This window comes from Budorcas taxicolor, chromosome 22 (genome assembly GCF_023091745.1).
Source record: "Budorcas taxicolor isolate Tak-1 chromosome 22, Takin1.1, whole genome shotgun sequence".
NCBI lineage: Eukaryota > Metazoa > Chordata > Mammalia > Artiodactyla > Bovidae > Budorcas > Budorcas taxicolor.
The window spans coordinates 42984116-43008068 of record NC_068931.1 but is presented as its reverse complement, the minus strand read 5'-3'; the positions used below and the strand labels follow the sequence as shown (position 1 = coordinate 43008068).

General features: G+C 43.7%; 1 protein-coding gene across 1 annotated transcript in view; it reads left to right on the top strand.

The window, feature by feature from the left end:
- The window catches only part of PIEZO2 (piezo type mechanosensitive ion channel component 2), a 251957-nt gene that overhangs the window by 123551 nt on the left and 104453 nt on the right, over positions 1–23953 (top strand). The window contains exon 5 of the mRNA XM_052660420.1: positions 14309–14471. Within this exon, the coding sequence (XP_052516380.1) occupies positions 14309–14471 (163 nt within the window). The remainder of the gene's footprint in view (positions 1–14308; positions 14472–23953) is intronic.

Below are 23953 nucleotides of genomic sequence, written 5' to 3'. Positions count from 1 at the left end.
CTCCAGCACATTCCAGAAAGTGGAGCATAAGGTCCGAAGGAAGATGGCAGAGATGCTGTTCTGGTTGACTCTTCACTGACGGTGGGGTCCCTGGGCTGAGGGGCTTAGTGGTCAGTGTCTGTCCCCTCACTGGCCCGCTGCACCCCTGGAGGGCTGTGTGTCCTTATCCACATGTTGCCTAAGTGACTTTTAGGGAAAAAATAAAACCAAAGCAGACAAACAGAAACAAAGCCCACTCCCTCTGTTGCCAGGCATGGGGCCTGAGGAAGTGCTGCCCCCAGCATGGGGTCCCAGGGGTGCTTCCTACTCTGACCGCCTGAGTCAGGCCTCATGTCCCCAGTCCCACTCAGGCTGGAGGCTGCCCTCTGTGTAACCACAGTACCACCCAGCCCGGTTCTGTGGGGGCTCTGGAGTAGGATGGAGCTGCCCTGCCAGGTTCGGGTGTTCTCTGCCGGACAAGCCAGGGGAGCCCCAGGCTTCTGGACACACATTCTCTCTGGACAAACAATAGCTGGCTGAGGCTTGGGTACGGGAGGAGGAACCAGGTGGGCGCTGGGGCCAGACTCAGCTCTCCTTCAGGCAATTTCCTGTCGGTAAGGAGGGGCCCAGATTGTGGAATGCAAACACAGGGGACAGTGACATGCTGTGTGCTGGAGGAAGCTCCAGGGCCGGGCAGGGCCCAGCGTATAGCAGACACTTCGCTGAAGGGCTCATTCAGCTGCCCTGGGAGGATGAGAACTTCAATCCAGCCTAAACGTGAGCCCTTATGGAAACATTCAGTGCAACTATAAAAACTTACTATAAAAAAATGATGATTTCTCGTGTAAGTCAAGAAAGGAGCATTTATACATGCAGACCTGGGTGGGGGGCGGGCATGGAGAGAGTGGAAAAGATGGGTAAGAAACGCCCTATCCTGAACTGCTGACCCACTCTCAGTGGACTCCCCAGTGCTCAAGGTCAACAGGGACAGTCTTGTGTTCATCAGCATCAGGGGCCAGAGCGTAGGGACCCAGTGTGGGCAGCTGCCTTTGTGGTGGTGGATCCTGGGGGTCAGTGTTTGCACAGGGAGGGTCCTGAGAGGGGACCCGAGGACCTGAGGAAGCAGGAACTTCCTGAGCATCCATGGGGCTCTTAATCTCTTCCACCTCCCGAGAACAGGACAGAAACGTTCACTGTTCAGATTTGCAGGCATGCAAACCTCAGTGGCCACGGCTCACTCTAGAAGTGTTTATTTTATTTGCTTATTTATAAAAGTAATGAATCTGTGTTTAGAAGAAAGTCTTCCAATAACCTAGCTCCAATCTCATAAATCCGCAATTTTGTAATAGGCCTTGAACTGTTAAAACATAATTTCCCAGAATTTCAAGCACAGGGATTTGCAGAAGAAACCATCTCCTCCACACCCACGTTGTTAATTTTATCCCTGCCATAAACTGTTTGCGTGGGGAAGTCCCCTGGGAGAAGTGGCCAAAGAGCAGCTCCATGGAAATACCGAGCAGAGATATTCAGGGACCTTGGGGACCACCCTCCTTCCTGGATGTTGAAATGTGCTGGGACCCTCTCTGCCATTCAGTACATTTTCAACAGCTACATATTTATAGATGCATATGGTTTATACAGGACATTTGTATCAAGTGCTTATTAGGTTTTCCTGCTATTTATTTTTTTTAAATTATTTGTTTCTAATTGAAGGATAATTGCTTTATAATATTGTAATGGTTTCTGCCATATATCAGCAAGAATCAGCCATAGATATACGTATGTCCCCTCCCTCCCACCTCCCACCACATCTCACCCATCCAGAGTGTCACAGAGCATTGGGTCAAGCTCCCTGTGCTCTACAGCAAATTCCCATTGGCTAGCTGTTTTACATATGGTGGTGTGTACATGTTTCCATGCTACTCTCTCAATTTTTTCCCACCCTCTCCATCCCCCAGTGTGTCCATCAGTCTGCTCTCTATGTCTGTGTCTTCACTGCCACCCTGCAGATAGGTTCATCAGTACCATCTTTCTAGATTCCATATATATGCGCTGATACGTATTTTTCTCTTTCTGACTTACTTCACTCTATAATAGGCTCTAAGTTCATCTACCTCATTAGAATTGACTCAAATTCATTCCTTTTTATGCCTAAGTAATATTCCATTCTGTGCATGTACCAAAGCTTCTTTATCCATCGATTACATTGTCTCAGATTTGGGGTTTCCTCTCAAGTTACCCTTGCCACTCACTCTGCGTTTCTCCAGTGCCTCCCTCATCAGGTTTATTGGGGTGTAATTTACAGCCTGGGAAATTCCCCCCTTTTTAGGTGTGTCATTCTATGACTTTGACAACCTAGGTAGCCATGTCATCACCTCCATTTTAAGATTTATAATATTTTCACCTTTCCAGAAAGTCTTCTGCCCCTTTGTCATCCATCCCTTACCTCCCCCAGCTCCAAGCAATCACTGCTCAGAGTTCTCTTTCTCTGATCTCACCTTTTCCAGTCATGTGAATGGACTCATAGTTTGTGGTTTTCATATCTGGCTTCTTTCACTTAACATAATACTTCTTAGGTTCAACCATAGAAGTTGAAAGCATCGTTACTTTCACTGTAAATTGTATTCCATTGCATAGATCACCGCAAATTATCCAGGGAGAAGCTGGTAGGTGTTTGGCATGTTTTCAGCTGTTGGTGATTATGAATGAAGCTGCTCTAAACCTTTGCCTACAGATCTTTCTGTGGACAAATTTATGTGCTATGTCCCTTGATTATGTCCTCTGCCTTCAGCCTCTTTAGTTAGTGAACCCTAAATTACTCAAAGTGCTTTCTGAAAAAACCTTGAAAACTCAATCACATTTTAGCTACACGGAGAAGTGTATGTAGAAAGATGCTTTGGTGATTCTGTTCACTGTGTGGGCCAAGACGCTATAATTTTTGCTTCACAAATTTTTATTTTCATTTCTTGGATTTACTGAGCATAGGGTGCGTCTTTGGACAGGTGAAAATTCAGATTTTTTTATTTGTTTGATTAACATTTTATTCCTGAGCAATTTTGGTTTGTTTCAGAGCTTAGTGTTTCCGGTTTGTTATGATGTGCTGGAGTATGGATCCTCCACCTTCACCTACAATCTCAAATTCTAGTATGCTCTGAACACTTGGTATTTTAGCCTGATTTCTTGGTGCCAAAAACCTGACCTGAACTGACCTGGGAGCCAGGGGGAGAGGATTGCACTGAGTGTGAAGGGATGAGGTGTGTGTGCTGGGGGAGGGGACACTGCCTTCAAGCCTCCCGCCACGGTTACATAGTCTGGTGAGGCACCTTCCTGACATCTGGAAAAGTATGAACTTTGTAATATACTCAGCTCCGAGAGATTTGGAGGAAGGATCTGTTTTTTCTCCATCTGTCTTCGGCACAACTGCTCCCTATCTGTTTGATGGAACTGACTTGTGCTAGAGCATGAGTCTGAAGCTTTTTTTTTTCATTGTGACTACACTTGTACACTTTATGCCAAGACCCAATTCAGTGCAAATATATCGTTTCCAAAGCAACAGCTCCTCTTACTGCATGCAGTGTACTCCCCTCTTCCTTTGCTGTGTTCATGAAAAAGAAAATGCTGGCTGGTACTGCTGCATTTATTTGATTACAGACTGGTTAGTCATGGCTGCAGCTGAGAGAGCCATGAGCTGCGGGTGATGCTCAGCCAGGAGGGAGACTGGAGGTCCATGCCCGCCTCGCTGTGCCCGGGCGCATAGGGATGACAGACACTTATGTGTCGTGGCATTCGCAGGCTGTCACAGTGACACATGAGGCCTGCTTTATCACAGAAATGCATGTGCAGGTTCGACTCAAAATCTTTGCAGTTCAGGTCGAGCAGAAGGAACCCTGAGACTGTGTCCTCTAAACTCCTGGAGTGAATCACCCAGCTCCAGAGAGACTAGACTAGATTATACTCACCTCCTGTGTTTCAGTCGTTCACAGGGCCTTGCAAACCAATCAGAGGATCACCATGGGGTGGGCTGGTGGAGGGAGTGAGTGTGAGACAAAGGTTGTATTTCAGGAGCTAGACTGTGCACAATCATTGACACTGCCGGGGAAATGAGGGGTCCTGGAGGAAAGAGGAGGTGAACCAGTCTGCATTGGTGCTGAAGTGGGGCCCCAGCGAGACTCAGGGAGGGTCCCTGGGGCATCCCTGTCCCTGTGCAGCTCCCTTGCTGTGGGATGGTGGCCAAGCATCAGTGCCTGGGCTCCAGAGGCCACCAGAAGACCAGGTACAACCATCTCAGGAGTTCATGTTCATCTAAATAATGCTCATTTGCATTTTAATTGTTTTATTGGAATTCAGTTGAAGTTGACCTTCCTACCAACTCTGAACCAAAGGGCTGGCTCCCAAAGGAGTGGCATGAATGGGGTTATACTTTTCCAGCTTCTGAAGGTAACAGCGTTTGTGTTTGTTCCTAAGTCTGCTTTTTGGCCCTACCTGAAATTCCAACACTTCTGTCAGCCATACCTGGAATTCCAGCACTCTTCCTCTTTCCTGGTCTCTTCTCAATTTCCCTGTCTCTTTATTTTGAATTTTCTGAGTCAAAATGAAACCTGACAGTTGGGAAGACCCTGAGAAGTCATTTTGTTGGTGAGAAACTGAGACTTACAAAAGCAAATTGGGTTGCCCGTGAACATCCACCCCAACCTTACTGCTTCCCTGGACTTAGATGGGAGGATGGTAATTGAGTTTGACCAAATATAATCACGGCTGAGACTGCAGCAGTTGGTCATTTTCTTTCCCAGGCAGGTAATCGACTTTGTGTTTTCATGATATGTTCTACATGAGGAATTCTGAGCAGTATGACACTTCTGATTTTAAAAAATAATATGAAATATTAAAAATACACTTTTGTGCATGCCAACCAGCTTTCAAAGTTAAGAACCTAGGTGCTGCAACACAGGTGACTGTGTCCCTCTCTCTGTCCAAAAACATGTTTGTTGCTTTTTTGGAGTTCTTTATGGGTGAGTCTGTAAGTGATCAATATTCTGTATGCTTGCTACTTCTTTTTTTTTTCTCTCAATATTATGTTTGTGAGATGCATCCATGTTTATTGGTGTAGATCCAGGTTGTACATACATTTGCACTAACTTACTGATTCACAGTGTTTTATGGCTACATTTTCTCTCCTCTTGATGGATAAGGAGTTTTTTTCCCAGCTTCCAGCTTCCTAGACTCCCTTTCAGAGAGGAATAATCACCGTGCACAAATAGGATCGTGTGACTGTAACTGGTTTGGAGAGGAAGTGTCTGCTTGTTGAAGAGAAATGAGGTTTTAAGTTGTTTAGCTTGTACTTTTCTATACGGAAAATGTAATTGAGCTGAGCCCGGAAAGTCACGCGATATAGGATAACATTTTATGGGTAAATGTGTACATCAATCTCCTTAATTTATTAGAACAGGGCTTCTTCCTATAACCTCGTCAGTCTGATTTCAAATGCAGGATTTACTTGAAATAAAATTTAATTTGTTGGACTTCCCTGATGGCTCAGTGGATAAGAATCCCCCTGCCAATTCTGCCAGTGGAGACATGGTTTCAATCCCTGATCTGGGAAGATCCCACATGCTGCAAAGCAACTAAGCCTGTGCACCGTAACTACTGAACCTGTGCTCTAGAGCCTGGGAGCCAAAACTGCTGAAGCCCACTCACCCTAGAGGCTGTGCTCTGCAACAAGAGAAGCCACAGCAATGAGAAGCCCGGGCACCACAACTGGAGACCAGCCCCTGATCTCTGCAACTAGAGAAAACCCGTGCAGCAACAAAGACCCAGTGCAACCAAAAATAAATAAATTAATTACACTATTAAAACATTTTAATTGTTATTAAATGCTCTGAAATGAACACTGACAATTCATTTACAGAGCCTTCCATAAATATTTATACTCTGTGCAGTCCCTGGACCATCTGACTTACTCCATGGACTTTAGCCAACCTACATGAGAAGAAATCTCTCGCTCTGCCCCTCCAGCCAAGACCTCTCTAGGGTACAAACCCCACGTGGGTCCAGGGTGACCTGTCATGTCCATACCTCATGTCGGTACCTCATGTCCGTACCTCACCCTCACCATGGAAGGCCACCTCCCAGCCCCACTTCCTGCGACCAGATTGTGACTTCCTTCATGGGCTCAGTTCCATGGTGATGGTGGAGAGTCCTTTGCTCCAAACCCTTCAGCCCTTCTGGTTTTGCAGATGCTTCACCAGAGTCCGAGTCCAACAAGGAGGACGTGGCCACAACACCTCTTCCTGATTTATCTCTGTGTTTAAGACACACTTTCATAACCAACACTCAGTGCTCAAGGAGACGGCCTGGCACTTAATAGAGGCATAATAAATATTTTTGGAATAAATAAGAAATCTGACCAAATCAAGCCATTTAATGTTCACTGGATACAATTAATTGTTCTTGTTCTTGAAATGTTTTCTCTGGTGTATGCAAAAAGTGCATATATATTTTTAATGGTTTATAGTTTCCAATTGTGACCATTAACTCACATCCAAAGAACTGAGATGTTACTCATCAACCTCCGGTCCTCAGGCACTCCACAGACACTAGTGACTGTCCTGCCCTTTGTACTTTATCTTCCCTGAACTGAATTACGGCGATACTTGTGGCAGACACCTGATCTAATTCATAAGCAGGACTTTGCACAAACTATTGTCATAGGAAAGAAAGAGTAAATATTTGGAGATCACATTAATTCTGCCAGCCTGTATTCAGAGCACACACTGTACCACATGTACACACACACATATACACATATCAGTTCAGTTCAGTTCAGTTCAGTCGCTCAGTCATGTCCAACTCTTTGCGACTCCATGAATCACAGCATGCCAGGCCTCCCTGTCCATCACCAACTCCCAGAGTTCACTCAGACTCACTTCCATCGAGTCTGTGATGCCATCCAGCCATCTCATCCTCTGTCGTCCCGTTCTCCTCCTGCCCCTAATCCCTCCCAGCATCAGAGTCTTTTCCAATGAATCAACTCTTCACATGAGGTGGCCAAAGTACTGGAGTTTCAGCTTTAGCATCATTCCTTCCAAAGAAATCCCAAGGCTGATCTCCTTCAGAATGGACTGGTTGGATCACCTTGCAGTCCAAGGGACTCTCAAGAGTCTTCTCCAACACCACAGTTCAAAAGCATCAATTCTTCGGCGCTCAGCCTTCTTCACAGTCCAACTCTCACATCCATACATGACCACAGGAAAAACCATAGCCTTGACTAGACGGACCTTAGTCGGCAAAGTAATGTCTCTGCTTTTGAATAGACTATCTAAGTTGGTCATAACTTTTCTTCAAGGAGTAAGCATCTTTTAATTTCATGGCTGCAGTCACCATCTGCAGTGATGTTGGAGCCCCCAAAAATAAAGTCTGACACTGTTTCTACTGTTTCCCCATCTATTTCCCATGAAGTGATGTGACTGGATGCCATGATCTTCGTTTTCTGAATGTTGAGCTTTAAGCCAACTTTTTCACTCTCCTCTTTCACTTTCATCAAGAGGCTTTTTAGTTCCTCTTCACTTTCTGCCATAAGGGTGGTGTCATCTGCATATCTGAGGTTATTGATGATATTTCTCCCGGCAATCTTGATTCCAGCTTGTGATTCTTCCAGTCCAGCATTTCTCATGATGTACTCTGCATATAAGTTAAATAAGCAGGGTGACAATATACAGCCTTGACGTACTCCTTTTCCTATTTGGAACCAGTCTGTTGTTCCATGTCCAGTTCGAACTGTTGCTTCCTGACCTGCATACAGATTTCTCAAGAGGCAGGTCAGGTGGTCTGGTATTCCCATCTCTTTCAGAATTTTCCACAGTTTATTGTGATCCACACAGTCAAAGGCTTTGGCATAGTCAATAAAGCAGAAATAGATGTTTTTCTCGAACTCTCTTGCTTTTTCCATGATCCAGCAGATGTTGGCAATTTGATCTCTGGTTCCTCTGCCTTTTCTAAAACCAGCTTGAACATCAGGAAGTTCATGGTTCAAGTATTGCTGAAGCCTGGCTTGGAGAATTTTGAGCATTACTTTACTAGCGTGTGAGATGAGTGCAATTGTGCGGTAGTTTGAGCATTCCTTGGCATTGCCTTTCTTTGGGATTGGCACACATACAAATATATACATACACACACACACACACACACACACACACACACATATATATATATATATAGTCCCCTTGGATATAGAGATTCACAAATAAGTGAGCAACATAAAGTGTTAGGGGTCTAAAGGAAACAGATGGTGGGCTTTGCAGTAGAGATGAGGGAGGTGAGTCTTGACTGATGAGGATGACGTGGAAGTGTGTGTGAGGAGGGCTTTGTGGTCCGAGGGAGAAGGCTGTGCTCTGACTCAGAGGGACAAACACTTGCCTGTCCTTGGATGTGCAGCCAGCACGGCTGTAATTTGAGGTCTGAGGAAGTCTTAGCAAGAGACAAGGCACACACGTCTGTAATACAGAGGCCTCGTAAGTGAGCTTGGGAATATGGGCCTTTCTCATCGCTGGTGCAGTGAGCAAGTCCAAACTGTGCTTCTAAAAGTTCAGCTTGGCCTGGTTGGCAGAGGGGACACTCCGAGGCAAAGTGACAGTCATTCAGAAGACGAGGTGGTGAAGGGAGACATGTGGAGATATGGTCAGGCACTGGGTAGAGACATCTCATAGGAAGATGGCTGTCTTCAGATGGTCTTGGGGACATGCTGGGACTGAATGAGCAGCTTTGTGAGTTGTTGTGCACTTTCGGTCTCTTCCAGTCTGTCCCAAGAGCAAGTGGACACTTGGGAGATGGGGTGCACAGCTGGGAGAGGGGATGAGGGAAAGATATCAGGTGTTGCTGGCACTGTAGTTATTAGGGGCTTATTCAAAACCAGATATATGAGAATTAGTTACATCTAAGTACAGCTTCCAAAGTATCCATTCATTGTGATCAAAAATCTAGACCAATGAGGAGACTCCAGCTCAGCATTTTCTAAGACCTGTGCCATGAACAGTAGCTTGGCCCAATGTAGTAGATTTTAGATAAAACGTTAAGAAATGGTTTGTGCTCAGATAAATTTGGGAAGCAGAGATTTGCACACGAGCTCAGTTGCTTTAGTTATGTCCGACTCTTTTGCGACCATATGGACTGTAGTCCAGCAGGCTCCTCTGTCCATGGGATTCTCCAGGCAAGGATACTGGAGTAGGTTGCTGTACCTTTTTCCAGGGGACCTTCCTGACGCCAGGATCGAACCCGTGATTCCTGTGTCTCCTGCATTGCGAGTGGGTTCATTACCCACTGAGCCGCCTGGGAAGCCCAGAGGTTTAGATAAACTTCAATTTATTGTTTTTCTACAGAATTTCTCAAGTTCTTTACTAGAATAATAACTGTTGTGATTTTCTAACACTTATTTGACCAGAGGCAGTTTTTTATTTTCTTTTTTTTGGTCATGTTTTGCTTTAATTCCCAGTATTTCTGAGGGCTAGCTCTCTGATGAATGTGCTTCAGTAGACTCTGGTCTAGACAGTGAAGACGGAGACTGTAGTGATAATATGGTCCCCATGGGAGGTATCAAGTGGACTCTGACCTGGTCATTGTCCGCGGCCCGCACCGTCGTCTTCTGGAGGTTCCTGGAGCCCGTGCGCTGGCAGTGCTCTGAACGTGCTGCTTTGTGAGCTCAGGTGACAGCACCAGCTAACAGGCTGGCACCTCCGTGGCTGACGATTCCACTCTGAGCTGGACCACAGCCCAGTCCTGTTTCTAGGAGCTGCGTTCTGTCATGGCTAGGGAGTAATTGCTTTGCAGTTGGGGTTCATTTATTCTCTTCATGTTTGTGGGTGATCAAGTGTCTCCTTGGGGACCTAGGAGCACAAAGCTGAGGCTGTTGACTCGAAGCCACTGTTTGTAAATTGAGAGCCATGTACAGACTGCAGGTTGGGGTTGGGGGCAGGGGTGGGGGCAGGCACAGCGGCTCCTGGGTCTACTGTGCCGGGTGGGATGCTGGGTACGTACCTCAGAGAACTCTTTCCCGCCAGTCAGATTGGTTTGTGCTTCTCATAAAATGCCATGATCAATTCGTTTTCCGCAAAAAAGCTGCAGTAATTTATCCCCCAAATCTACTCAGGAGGGACTGCCGGCTCCCCAGACCTCAGCCCCACCCAGGAAATACCTCCCCACCCAGCCTGGCCTTCATCTCCGGGCCTCTCTCCTTGATCTCTGAATTCTCATTCTGATTATGTGAATCCTCCTTTGCTCTGCCTGATCGCGTTAGGTGTACTTGCAAAACCTCTACAGTTTTCTTATGATGAAATCAATCATCAGATTTCCTTATTATAGATTTGGATTATAAATTTTATAAGTAATTGTAAAATCTGTATGAAGTGTTCACAGTATTATACGTTTGGATGAAGTTTTCCTATTTGATTTCTCTTACTCTTAGCCCAACCTCTCACACAACCACGTGTGTTTTATTTATGGAGGTAAAGGGATGTCTCATCACATCCAAGTTTCTCTGTTCAGAGAAGTTTCAGTTCAGTTAGTTCAGTTCAGTTGCTCAGGTGTGTCCCACTCTTTGCGACCCCATGAATCGCAGCCCGCCAGGCCTCCCTGTCCATCACCAACTCCTGGAGTTCACTCAGATTCACGTCTATCGAGTCAGTGATGCCATCCAGCCATCTCATCCTCTGTCATCCCCTTCTCCTCCTGCCCCCAATCCCTCGCAGCATCAGAGTCTTTTCCAATGAGTCAACTCTTCACATGAGGTGGCCAAAGTACTGGAGTTTCAGCTTTAGCATCATTCTTTACAAAGAACACCCAGGACTGATCTCCTTCAGAATGGACTGGTTGGATCACCTTGCAGTCCAACGGACTCTCAAGAGTCTTCTCCAACACCACAGTTCAAAAGCATCAATTCTTCGGTGCTCAGCTTTCTTCACAGTCCAACTCTTACATCCATACATGACCACTGGAAAAACCATAGCCTTGACTAGACAGACCTTTGTTGATAAAGTAATATCTCTGCTTTTCAACATGCTATCTAGGTTGGTCATAACTTTCCTTCCAAGGAGTAAGCGTCTTTTAATTTCATGGCTGCAGTCACCATCTGCAGTGATTTTGGAGCCTCCCAAAATAAAGTCTGCCACTGTTTCCCCATCTATTTCCCATGAAGTGATGGGACCAGATGCCATCATCTTCGTTTTCTGAATGTTGAGCTTTAAGCCAACTTTTTCACTCTCCTCTTTCACTTTCATCAAGAGGCTTTTGAGTTCCTCTTCACTTTCTGCCATAGGGGTGGTGTCATCTGCATATCTGAGGTTATTGATATTTCTCCCGGCAATCTTGATTCCAGCTTGTGCTTCTTCCAGTTTGAGCATTCTTTGGCATTGCCTTTCCTTGGGATTGGAATGAAAACTGACCTTTTCCAGTCCTGTGGCCACTGCTTAGTTTTCCAAATTTGCTGGCATATTGAGTGCAACACTTTCAGAGCATCATCTTTCAGGATTTCAGATAGCTCAACTGGAATTCCATCACCTCCGCTAGCTTTGTTCATAGTGATGCTTTCTAAGGTCCACTTGACTTTACATTCCAGCATGTCTGGCTCTAGGTGAGTGATCATACCATCGTGATTATCTTGGTTGTGAAGATCTTTTTTGTACAGTTCTTCTGTGTATTCTTGCCACCTCTTCTTAATATCTTCTGCTTCTGTTAGGTCCATGCCATTTCTGTCCTTTATCAAGCTCATCTTTGCATGAAATGTTCCCTTGGTATCTCTGATTTTCTTGAAGAGATCTCTAGTCTTTCCCATTCTGCTGTTTTCCTTTATTCTTTGCATTGATCACTGAAGAAGGCTTTCTTATCTCTTCTTGCTATTCTTTGGAACTCTGCATTCAGATGCTTATATCTTTCCTTTTCTCCTTTGCTTTTCGCTTCTCTTCTTTTCACAGCTATTTGTAAGGCCTCCCCAGACAGCCATTTTGCTTTTTTGCATTTCTTTTCCATGGGGATGGTCTTGATCCCTGTCTCCTGTACAATGTCACCAACCTCATTCCATAGTTCATCAGGCACTCTATCTATCAGATCTAGTCCCTTAAATCTATTTCTCACTTAGAGTCGTGTATAAAACCCAGGCTTCTAATGGGGAGGTCCTTTTCCAGACCATTTTTATAAAAAGCCAGTCAGACTGGTCTGAGGAATTTTTCCTAGAAGATCCTGGATTAGGAGACTCTTTACTTAAGACTTGACTTATATTCATATTATGGTACCAAGTAAATGGTAATATTCTAAAGGTGCAACAGTAGTGGCCTAGTTAAGTAACTAGTGACTGTGAGTGTGGTAAAGGTTTAAAAATCTTCAGTGAGTTGTGAAGATGTGAGTGATGTATTAAATGAACAAATTATTTTCAATAACAACAGATAAAGTATGAGCCTAGTTTTGTTAACACTAAGATTGCATGTATAGTAGTTTCTTATGGTTTCCAAACTATTGAGTAGAGTTCCCTATGCTATACAGTAGGTCTTATTGTTATATACAGTGCTGTGTATATGTTCATCCCAAATTCCTAATTTATCCCTCCCCGCTCACCTTTCTCCTTTGGTAACCAGAAATTCGTTTTCTTTGTCTGTGAGTCTATTTCTGTTTTGTAAATAGTTCATGTCATTTTTTTAGATTCCACATAGAAGCAAGATCATATGATTATTTATTTATTTATTTAAATACATAAATGTTTGTATTCAGAGATATTTGTATATACTATATTCACATAGTATATATTTTATATGGGCTTCCCTGGTGGCTCAGAGGTTAAAGCGTCTGCCTGCAATGCGGGAGACCTGGGTTCGATTCCTGGGTCTGGAAGATCCCCTGGAGAAGGAAATGGCAACCCACTCCAGTATTCTTGCCTGGAGAATCCCAAAGACGGAGAAGCCTGGTGGGCTACAGTCTGGGGGGTTTGCAAAGAGTCGGATACGACTGAGCGACTTCACTTCCATATTTTATATATTTATTACACATTTTTTTACTTTACAATATTGTATTGGTTTTGCCATACATCAACATGAATCCACCACGGCTGTACATGTGTCCCCCATCCCACCTCCCTCCCACCTCCCTCCCCGTACCATCTCTCTGGGTCATCCCAGTGCACCAGCCCCAAGCATCCTGTATCCTGCATCGAACCTGGACTGGCGATTCGTTTCTTATATGATATTATACATGTTTCAATGCCATTCTCCCAAATTATTCCACCCTGTCCCTCTCCCACAGAGTCCAAAAGACTGTTCTATACATCTGTGTCTCTTTTGCTGTCTCACATACAGGGTTATTATTACCATCTTTCTAAATTCCTTATATATGTGTTAGTATACTGTATTGGTGTTTTTCTTTCTGGCTTACTTCACTCTGTATAATAGGCTCCAGTTTCACCCACCTCATTAGAACTGATTCAAATGTATTCTTTTTAATGGCTGAGTCATATGATTTTTTAATTCACTAAAATGTCAACATGATTATTTCATGGTGATAGAGGTCTTGCTATTTATTATGTTTTTACCCAAATACATCATATATCCAATGTAAATGATGACTATATATTTCATCACATAAAGTGTATTTGAAAAATACTTATCTTCACATGAGATAACTTCCTATCTTTTGCTGCTTTTCCCTAAACAAGTTTTAGCTCTGATACACATTGGGTCACTTTCATTTGAGTCCTGTGCAATAAAGAAGATGAACAGTGTTATCTCTTTGGGGCAGGGGGTAGCACAGGACAAGGGGAAGGTCCCAGTGAAACACAGCCACCAGGTCCTGCTGACACTGGGACCAAATCTTCTAAGCTCTCTGTTAACGACCTGCCGTTTCTTGGAACAGGATGGAAAACAAAATCGACTCAGCATTCAAAGTAATGAAGGGCTCCTCTTCAAGGATGGCTTGAATGTTTCCTCTGTTTTCCCTCTAAACTTGGATTTACTTCCAGGGCTTCTCATGTACATCCAGTCTTTAACTGCTCCTACCAGGTTGCAAACACCTGTCTCTGTCCTGGACACGTGGCTTATTTAATAACAGTTTAGTTCATCAGTACGTTTTAGGAGTGAGAGTTGGTTTCGGGTTCTTCGTGCTATTTCTGAAACTCCCTGAAAGCTTCCTGAGTCTGAGTAGATTATGTAAGGCTGGAGTCGGAGAAAAGCTTTCTGATACCTTCCAGGCAGAAACTGAGCATTCTTTAAGTCTTAAGAAGATTCAAACACACTCTGTGATGGTTTAACCATTGCAAAGTCAAAACAACTGAATTTCCTCCTCCCTGTTTTTCCCTCCATAGCTTAAAGGGAGCCGACGCTGGCAATGGGATCCGAGTGTTTGTGCCTGACGTGGGCATGTTCATTGCCAGCCTGACCATCTGGCTGGTCTGTAGGAACATTGTTCAGAAGCCAATGGCCGAAGAGGCCGTGCAATGTAACCCGGAGTTTGAGAACGAAGAGTCGGTAAGTCTGAGTCTGAGACTCTTCCTGCTTTGATTTCTGGGGCCTTGTAGGTTTGTGACAGTGAACAGTGAGATATGCACAGAGCTTCATGTCCTCCTATGCTGGGTGGTTGCTTTGTACACCTCGTGTGGTCCTCACGCATGTGCGTTCTCACCCACACTTGGCCACGTGGAAACAAGTCCGTGGACATGAGGGATGCCCTGTGAGATGCATTAACCCTAAGGGCCTGGGCCTGACCTGGTGTCTCTTCATTACCATCTGCCCTTAACTCACACTGGAAACCTTTCAAGTTTGTGTCATGGCCCATGCCCTAGATACTTAGTTACTGCAACATTCTTAGAGAAGAAACACCTGGCAGTTGTTGGAGAAAAAAAAAATTAATTCTACCTTGAAGGAAGCTTCCAGTCTGAGCACCTTGCCACCCTGAGTCAGTGGTTAAATCTGCATGCTTCCATCAAGGTATATTTTAAAGTACTCCGGAGAAAAAAACACATGCATTTGGAAGAGTGTAAGAATGAGTAAAACGTTTGTGAATTTTTAGCTGGATCAGGGGCCACATCAGATTTCACTCCATAGTGAATGGAAGTGGGAGACAGCTGTCGCTCTGTCACTGACCTGTTTGTTCTAATAACTGCACTGTGTCATATGAGTTTAGGTAACAGTGACTTAAAAAGTAATTGATCTTGTAATTGAAAGATAAAATTTACAGGGAAAAAAATTCCTTAAAAGACTGTATTTGGACATTTGACCCGAGGCACTTGTAAGTACTGAATGTTTCATTCATACGCTTTGGCAAGAAATTAAACCTATAAAACTGAAGTTAGTTGAAATTACTTATATTGAGAATGGTAACCACAATGGCATCAAAGAAAGAAAGTTCTCAGTTAATAGCAAATAATGTGTGTGCTTCACAAATGAACAGCATTTTCCCTTGATATTTATTAGAATACAACAATGAAGAAAGAATGAATATGATTCCATAAACCTCTGCAGACTAGAATTGATGTTATTGCCTAAAATCCTTGTGAGTAAAAATATACAATCTTGTGACATATGCACATTCTGCTGTTTTTAAGGTAAATGTTAAAAATGGTACATGGTGTTAAAAATCATTACAGCAAGGTCATAACTATCTATCTCTTGCATTCAAGTTCACAAACTGTACAACACTTGTCAGTGTCCTAGAAATAGAACTATGAAGGTGCTTTTTCTTCTGGTTAAGACAGAATTTAACATTTTAACCTCTGTTTTTACATTTGAAATTTCTTTTATAGTATTTACAATTTTGAAAAGTTATCTGGCTTAAACAATCACGCTGTTTTTTCCAGATTCAGTGAAAATAAATACATTAACTCAAGCTCTCCAGACTTAGGACTTTTCATTATTATTTTTTATAAGGCAAGATTTATTTTCAGTTCTCCTCATATTGTAGATGGAGGGTAAGGGCTAGTTACTGTGAACTAAGTGGACTCTGAAGTCAGACTTGGAAACTGTGTGATGTTGGGAAAATTGTTTATCCTCTTTCTTCTTCCACAAAGTGGAGATTGTCCTGAAGACTTAATAAAGGGCCACGTGCTTGCCTCCCTTTGCTCTTCTCCAGTTTGAAAGGAAGTAGAACAATCGCAAAAATGTAAAATTTAAAGCCTCTTAGAATGAGAGAAAGATAAATTGGAGGGTATGTTTGAGGCCAACTCACTCAGTAAAGGACTTCCTTCCTGGCCATCGGTAATGGACAACCATGACTGAATTACAAAGCTTCCTACAGAAAGAACTTCTGTCTCCAGTTCAAACACTGTTTTGCCATAAAACTAGGAAAACCTGCACTGAATACTGAAGATAAGGGACGTTAGGTCAAGGTCACCCATCTGTTGAAGAAGAGACACAACGTCACTGACCAATATTAAAATCATGTTTCCTTCCTGATTCCCCTCTTTTCTCCAGGATGGGCTCATGATACCTCTCTCCCATTTGAAATTTGTTTAAATATCTGCACCCTATATATTATTGATTACATTCAGTTCAGTTCAGTCACTCAGTTGTGTCCGACTCTTCGCGACTCCATGATTCACAGCACACCAGGCCTCCCTGTCCATCACCAACTCCCGGAGTTCACTCAAACTCATGTCCATCGAGTCGGTGATGCCATCCAGCCATCTCATCCTCTGTCGTCCCCTTCTCCTCCTGCCCCCAATCCCTCCCAGCATCAAAGTCTTTTCCAATGAGTCAACTCTTCACATGAGGTGGCCAAAGTATTGGAGTTTCAGCTTTAGCATCAGTCCTTCCAAAGAAATCCCAGGGTTGATCTCCTTCAGAATGGACTGGTTGGATCTCCTTGCAGTCCAACGGACTCTCAAGAGTCTTCTCCAACACCACAGTTCAAAAGCATCAATTCTTTGGCGCTCAGCTTTCTTCACAGTCCAACTCTCACATCCATACATGACCACTGGAAAAACCATAGCCTTGACTAGACGGACCTTTGTTGTCAAAGTAATCTGCTTTTTAATATGCTTTCTAGGTTGGTCATAGCTTTCCTTCCAAGGAGTAAGCGTCTTTTAATTTCATGGCTGCAATCACCATCTGCAGTTCTAACCCTAACTGATTACCTTATTTAATGATAAAAAGGGGTAGATTCTCTAAGCATTATTTTTGGGGAGCTTTGAAAATGAGTGTGAAAGTGTTAGTCACTCAGTCATGTCCAACTCTTTGCGACTCCATGTACTGTAGCCTGCCAGGCTCCTCTGTCCATGGAATTCTCCAGGCAGGAATACTGGAGTGGGTTGCCATGCCTTCCTCCAGAGGATCTTCCCAACCCAGATATTGAACCCAGGTCTCCTGCATTGCAGGCAGATTCTTCACTGTCTCACTCACCAGAAAAACCCTTAATATTGAAAATGCTAAATATCATTACTATCAAGTTGAGTTCCCTCTAGGTTAAATTTGTTTGCGCCTAATTTAGATATTAGTTTCCGTAGTCTCAGTACATTCCAGCCCCAGGTGGCCCAGGGGAGCAAGCTAGAGTGACTGTCCAGAGATGAATCCAGGAGGAAATTTTTCTTACTGGGGAACCATCTGGCTGGAGTCTGAAAAGAATATAAATACACAGCCAAAATAAGCAGGAGAATTTATTTTATTTTGAAGTCCCTAGCATACTTCCTGTGACTCGTAAATCTTGGAGATTGTGTTCTAGATTGCTTGGTTTTTGAGGATCCTTCGAAAGGACAGTGTTTGCTGGCGTTGCTTCTTCTATCATTTATCTCAGTGGATAAATGGCAGATTAATCAACCCTCTGGGGCCTGGGAGAATTGCTTTTCAAATCCAGCTTTGTTTCAGAGTAGTAAGTAATCCCTGGAGAATGCTCAGGACTCTTCCCAAATCTCCATGGACTTGATAATGAGGCTTAAGTTCACTGTTTTAAAGGGCATCACAAATCCAAGGATTCTCCCCCCAAAAAACCCAGTGGGCATGGAGTTGGGGAGGAGGCTTTGTCCTGTTCTTGAATTTTACAGAAAGCAAACCTCGGTCAAGAACCAACTCCCCAAGTGCCATGAAAGATTCTTTGCCAACTGACATACTTGTGGTCTTGTTTATTTGTTCCTTTTAATCTGTTTTTAATTTGTTCCTGTTTATCTGTTCAGAAGCAGATTGACAAATCATAACTAAAAGATTCAGATTCTTAAGTCTTTAAAAAAAATGAGTTGCGTTATGAGAGTTAAATTGTGTAGAAAGGTTATCTGTGCAATAAAACACCAATGACATCAGTAATTTCACCAAGTTGATAGTATCTGCATATTTATGTACTTCTAGCTCTTTCTAGCTATTTCATGAGATTTCAGGCTTTATTATTTTTTTTGAAACAAAGAGTAGTTTAATATGAAACCAAATTTTTGATAAATGTTTATTCAAATAGAAATTTTAGTCTTGACTTAGTCTGCTGCAAGTGGCCTTTTTATATGGTCTAATAATTCCAATATGAATGATATAAAGAATATTTCAATGGCTGATATAGCCCATCCATTAAGAATCAGGGATGCAGCATTTAAATCTCACTAACGTTATTTAGACATTGTTTCTGAATCTCAAAGCTGCAACCCCTTTGTAATACCTAAAGTCCTTTAGGCTACTGTGGTGTTTGGCACAGAAAGTGGCTATCTGGCCTGCGAGTCAGGCTTCAGATTTGAAGCTCTAGTTGCTAATTTTTTGAGAGCAAGAAACAAAGAATGGAAGAAATCAATCTCTTTATTAATGACTAATAAAGAGTGTAATATAATTAATATAGCATATATTGATTATATTAATTACATTAATCGTTAGGCATCTGCTCGGTCCCCACCCGAGATCTAGTCCAGAGTCACCTGCTTAACATCCTCTAGATTCTGGTTTTCCAGCTCAGACTCTGTCATCCCTCTCTGTTGGTCTTCGGTTACAGACATCATTACTGACCCTGAGCGCCCATTTTCTCTGATCAGAACCAGCTAAATTTAGCTCTTCTGACTGCTGTTCCTTCTCTAGAAATGAAGAATTTAGGGAATGATGACAAAAAGCCACAGTTTTGAGGGCATATAGACCGCTCCTGTTGCTTAAAGTGTCCATAAAGATTCAGGACCCAAATAATTACTTGTGATGAACTAAGATGCAAAGAAAATGCATGTCTTTGTTATTTTAAATGTCAAAAAGTTGAGCAGTGTAGTGGCCCTGGAATCCGCTGCTTTTCTTTCCCATCCTTCCATCCACCCCACTGTCCATCCATCTGTTTTGCCCTCCAGTCAGAACTTTTTACAGAGCTTGTGCTCTGCTCAGAGCACTATGCCAGTTCTAGGGTGGAATGAGTGTTTAATTAATTTTGAATTTATTTCTGCATATGGTATGAGAGTAGTCCAGTTTCATTCTTTTGCAGGTAGCTGTCCAGTTTTCACAACAGCACTGAAATACATTCTTGCCTCCTTTGTCATAGATTAATTGATCATAAATTAGTGTGTTTTTTTCTGGGCTTTCTATTGTGTTCCATTGATCTCTGTGTATGTATTTTGTCCCAGTACCATTCTGTTTTTATTTCTGTAGTTTTGCAATATAGTTTGAAATTAGAGTATGATACCTCTTGTTTTTGTTCTGTCTCAAGATTGTTTTGGCTCTTTGGGGGTTTTTGTGGTTCCATGAAAACTCTTAGAATTTTTTGTTCTAGTTCCATGAAAAATGCCATTGTTACTTGGGGTGTGTGTGTGTGTGTGTGTGTGTGTGTGTGTGTGTGTATGCTTAGTTGCTCAGTCATGTCTGACTGTTTGTGACCCCATGGAGTGTAACCCTCTAGGCTCCTGTATCCGTGGGGTTCTCCAGGCAAGATTAGGCAAGAATACTGGAGTAGTCATTCCCTTCTCCAGTGGATCTTCCCAACCCAGGGATCAAACCTGGGTTTCTTGCATTGCAGGCAGATTCTTTACCATTTGATATTGCATTGAATCTATATTGCTTTGAGTGGCATGGCCATTTTAGCAATGCTAATTCTACCAATCCTTGAGCATAGTATATCTTTCCATTTATTTGTGTCATCTTCATTTTCTTTCATCAATGTCTTATAGTTTTCAGAGTTTAGGTCTTTAATCTCTTTGATTAAATTATTCCTAGGTGTTTTATTCTTTTTGATGCAGTTATAAGCATGATTACTTTCTTAATTTCTTCAGTACCAACTGGTTCTTTTTTTATATATTCAAAGTCTTTGTTGAAGTTCTCACTGTATTCATCCTTATCCCAAGGTCAGGGAGCATCTTTTGACCATAGCTTTGAATACTTTGGCCTTCCCTGGTGGCTCAGGTGGTAAGGAATCTGCCTGCAATTCAGGAGACCTGAGTTCTATTCCTGGGTGGGAAGATCCTCTGGAGAAGGGAACAGCTACCCACTCTAGTATTCTGGCCAGGAGAATTCTATAGACAGAGGAGCCTGGTGGGCTACAGTCCATGGGGTCGCAAAGAGTCAGATACTACTGAGCAAATTTCACTTCACTTGAATTCTTTATCAGAGAGATTACTTATCTCTATATCATTAAGTTCTTTTTCTGAGGTTTTATCTTGTTTTTGAGGTTTTTGTCTTTTTTTAAACATATTTCCTCATTTTGCTGACTCTCTGTTTCTATGAAGTAGGCAAAACTGCTGCCTCTCAGTCTTGAAGGCATGGCCTTGTGTAGGTGATAATCCCTCTTCTTCAACCCTTACTTAGCTCATCTGTCTGTGCTAAGTCACTTCAGTTGTCTGACTGTGACCCCATGGACTGTAGCCCACTAGGCTCCTCTGTCCATGGGATTCTCTAGGCAAGAATACTGGAGTGAGTTGCCATTTCCTTCTCCAGAGGATCTTTCTAACCCAGGGATAGAGCCTGCATTTCATCTCTCCTGCATTGGCAGGTGGTTTTTTTTTTTTTTTTTTTTTTCACCACTAGTGCCACCTTAGCTCGGCTAGCTCTCAAATCTTTGTAGTTCTCTATACACAGACTGGTTCCAAATAGGAAAAGGAGTATGTCAAGGCTGTATATTGTCACCCTGCTTATTTAACTTATATGCAGAATACATCATGAGAAACGCTGGGCTGGAAGAAGCACAAGCTGGAATCAAGATTGCTGGGAGAAATATCAATAACCTCAGATATGCAGATGACACCACCTTTATTGCAGAAAGTGAAGAGGCACTAAAAAGCCTCTTGATGAAAGTGAAAGAAGAGAGTGAAAAAGTTGGCTTAAAGCTCAACATTCAGAAAACAAAGATCATGGCATCTGGTCCCATCACTTCATGGGAAATAGATGGGGAAACAGTAGAAACAGTGTCAGACTTTATTTTGGGGGGCTCCAGAATCACTGCAGATGGTGATTGCAGCCATGAAATTAAAAGACGCTTACTCCTTGGAAGGAAAGTTATGACCAACCTAGATAGCATATTGAAAAGCAGAGATATTACTTTGCCAACTAAGGTCTGTCTAGTCAAGGCTATGGTTTTTCCAGTGGTCATGTATGGATGTGAGAATTGGACTGTGAAGAAAGCTGAGTGCTGAAGAATTGATGCTTTTGAACTGTGGTGTTGGAGAAGACTCTTGAGATTCCCCTGGACTGCAAGGAGATCCAACCAGTCCATTCTGAAGGAGATCAGTCCTGGGTGTTCATTGGAAGGACTGATGCTGAAGGTGAAACTCCAATACTTTGGCCACCTCATGTGAAGAGTTGACTTATTAGAAAAGACTCTGATGCTGGGAGGGATTGGGGGCAGGAGGAGAAGGGGACGACAGAGGATGAGATGGCTGGATGGCATCACTGACTCAATGCACATGAGTTTGGGTGAACTCTGGGAGCTGGTGATGGACAGGGAGGCCTGGTGTGCTGTGATTCATGGAGTCGCAAAGAGTCAGACACGACTGAGCAACTGAACTGAACTGAACTGATATACCTAATTTATCTCTGAAGCAGCTCTGTTGTTGAGGGCATGTTGGGACCTGTCAGTGCTTGATGGGGTAGAGATTCTCCTTCAGCACTCAGGTTGAAGCCAGGGCTTCAGACAGCAGCTGCTTCTAAAGCATGGAGTCACATACAGTTCCAGAGCTGCGATTGTAATCCCAGCTGCTCTCCAGATGTAGGGTCTGGAGGTGCCCTCTGGGCAACAGTTGCAGAAATTGGGACTCTTAAGGGTTATACAAGCTCCCTCTGGAGTCTGGCTAAGCGGCAGCAAGGCCACAGGGGTTCGAGGATGATGTCTCATGGCTCACTTCCCTGGGGGCCCCTCCTTCACCTCCAGGTGTGAGGGAAACCTGAGGCTCTAGGGTCCACAGATGGATCTTTTTCACAGGAAGCTTGGGGTTGTGTTTGTCTGCTGGCCTGTGGTGCCTGGGGGTGGTGGCCTGATAAGAGCGCTCTCTCCAGTTGTTACTGTCCCGAGGGGCTCAGGGTCTCCAGTCCTACTGGCCACCAGGGCATGTCCCCATATGCACTGTGTATGCTCCTGCTGGGTTCAGCCAGAGGGTGTGGGGGCTGGACTTGCTCCCTTGCTTTGTGGAGACAGGGGGAGAATGACTTGACTTAGGTGAGAGCACAGAGGTGCCTCAGTCTCTGGGCAGTGTCTTCCTTCCCCCACCCTCCAGTAGACCTCTTTGGATTTGCAAATGACTGTCCCTTACACACAGTCTCAGCAGGTGTCACACTCTGGGCATTTCACCTCCCTTGGGGTAAGTTCAACCTTATGCCTTCCCTACCTGCCTAGGTGTGGCCCTTCCTGTCCTCTGCTATGGACCAGATATTCAGCTAGTTCTCAGGTCCTTTCTGGGGAAAATTGACCCATGTGTAGCTGCATATTTGTAGTTATGTCCTCCCATGAACATATTTGTCATGTCCATGGGAGGAGGTGGGTTCAGGTTCTTCCTTCCTTACCACCTTGAACTGACCTTGACCTGGGAGTTTGTAAAGGTCCAGGTGCAGACTGCATCCCAGATGTGTTCAGTCAGAATTCTGGGAGGCAGACAAATGTTTGGCGGTACCAGGATTGTTTTATTAAAGCTCCCCAGGCCTGCGGTCCCGGATAGCCTAGTGGGTTGCTGCCCACTAACTTGGTCTGTCTTAACCTCTTTTATTGAACTCGTATTGCTCTGTAGGAGGTGGTTGAAAGCATACACCTCTGTACTCATGCTTCCAAATGGAACAGGGAACAATTTAACTGTGCTTATACATTTGGAAAAGTAATCTTCCTAAAACAAGCTTAGTAACAGAATAAAATCTTGGCTTCGTCTGCACGATGCTGTCACGATAGGCTTACATGATGCATGTGACCCCTGCCAGCATGGCTCCGGAGTTCTCTGGGCACTGTGTCCATGGGGACACTGTGGAGGATGGTGGACATTTGTCTTTGGTGATGAGTCACAGCACTTGCCTCTCCCTTCCATGGACTCTTCTGTTGAGATGACTCCACTCCATGAAGATAAATTGTTAACTTTCAATAATAAACAATGAGTAAATAACTTGCAACATTTTGGGAAAGTGCTCCCTTTGCTTCTGGATCTACTGGCTCATTATCTGTGCCTCTGACGCTCTCCCATCAAAGCAGCTTTTTGAGCATGGTTTAAGACACAAGGAAGAGGAGGATGGAGTCCACCGTCTGAGGAGCTCTGGGCTTATATCTAAAGTTTGTCTGAAATCAGAAAGAGATTCCATTAGATAAATCACCTCAATATGTTTTCCAGTCAAGGGAGTCTGCCTGGCATCCAACTCAAACACAAAGTTTCCAGGTAGGGTGAGTTTGTCCATGGTCGCAGGTATCAGAAAGTGTGGATTCTAATCTGGCTCCTTCCACAGCGTCTCATGCAGTCCTTTAATCAGACAAGTTCCTGGGACTCGCTCCTAGAATTGCTGATTCAGGAACTGTGCGGTGGAGCCTGGTAATCTGGCCTCTTAAAGAGCCCCAGGTGAGCCTTGGATTTAGTCCAAGACAGGTAGACTCATTTAGTGCTGGGGATAAGGAAAAA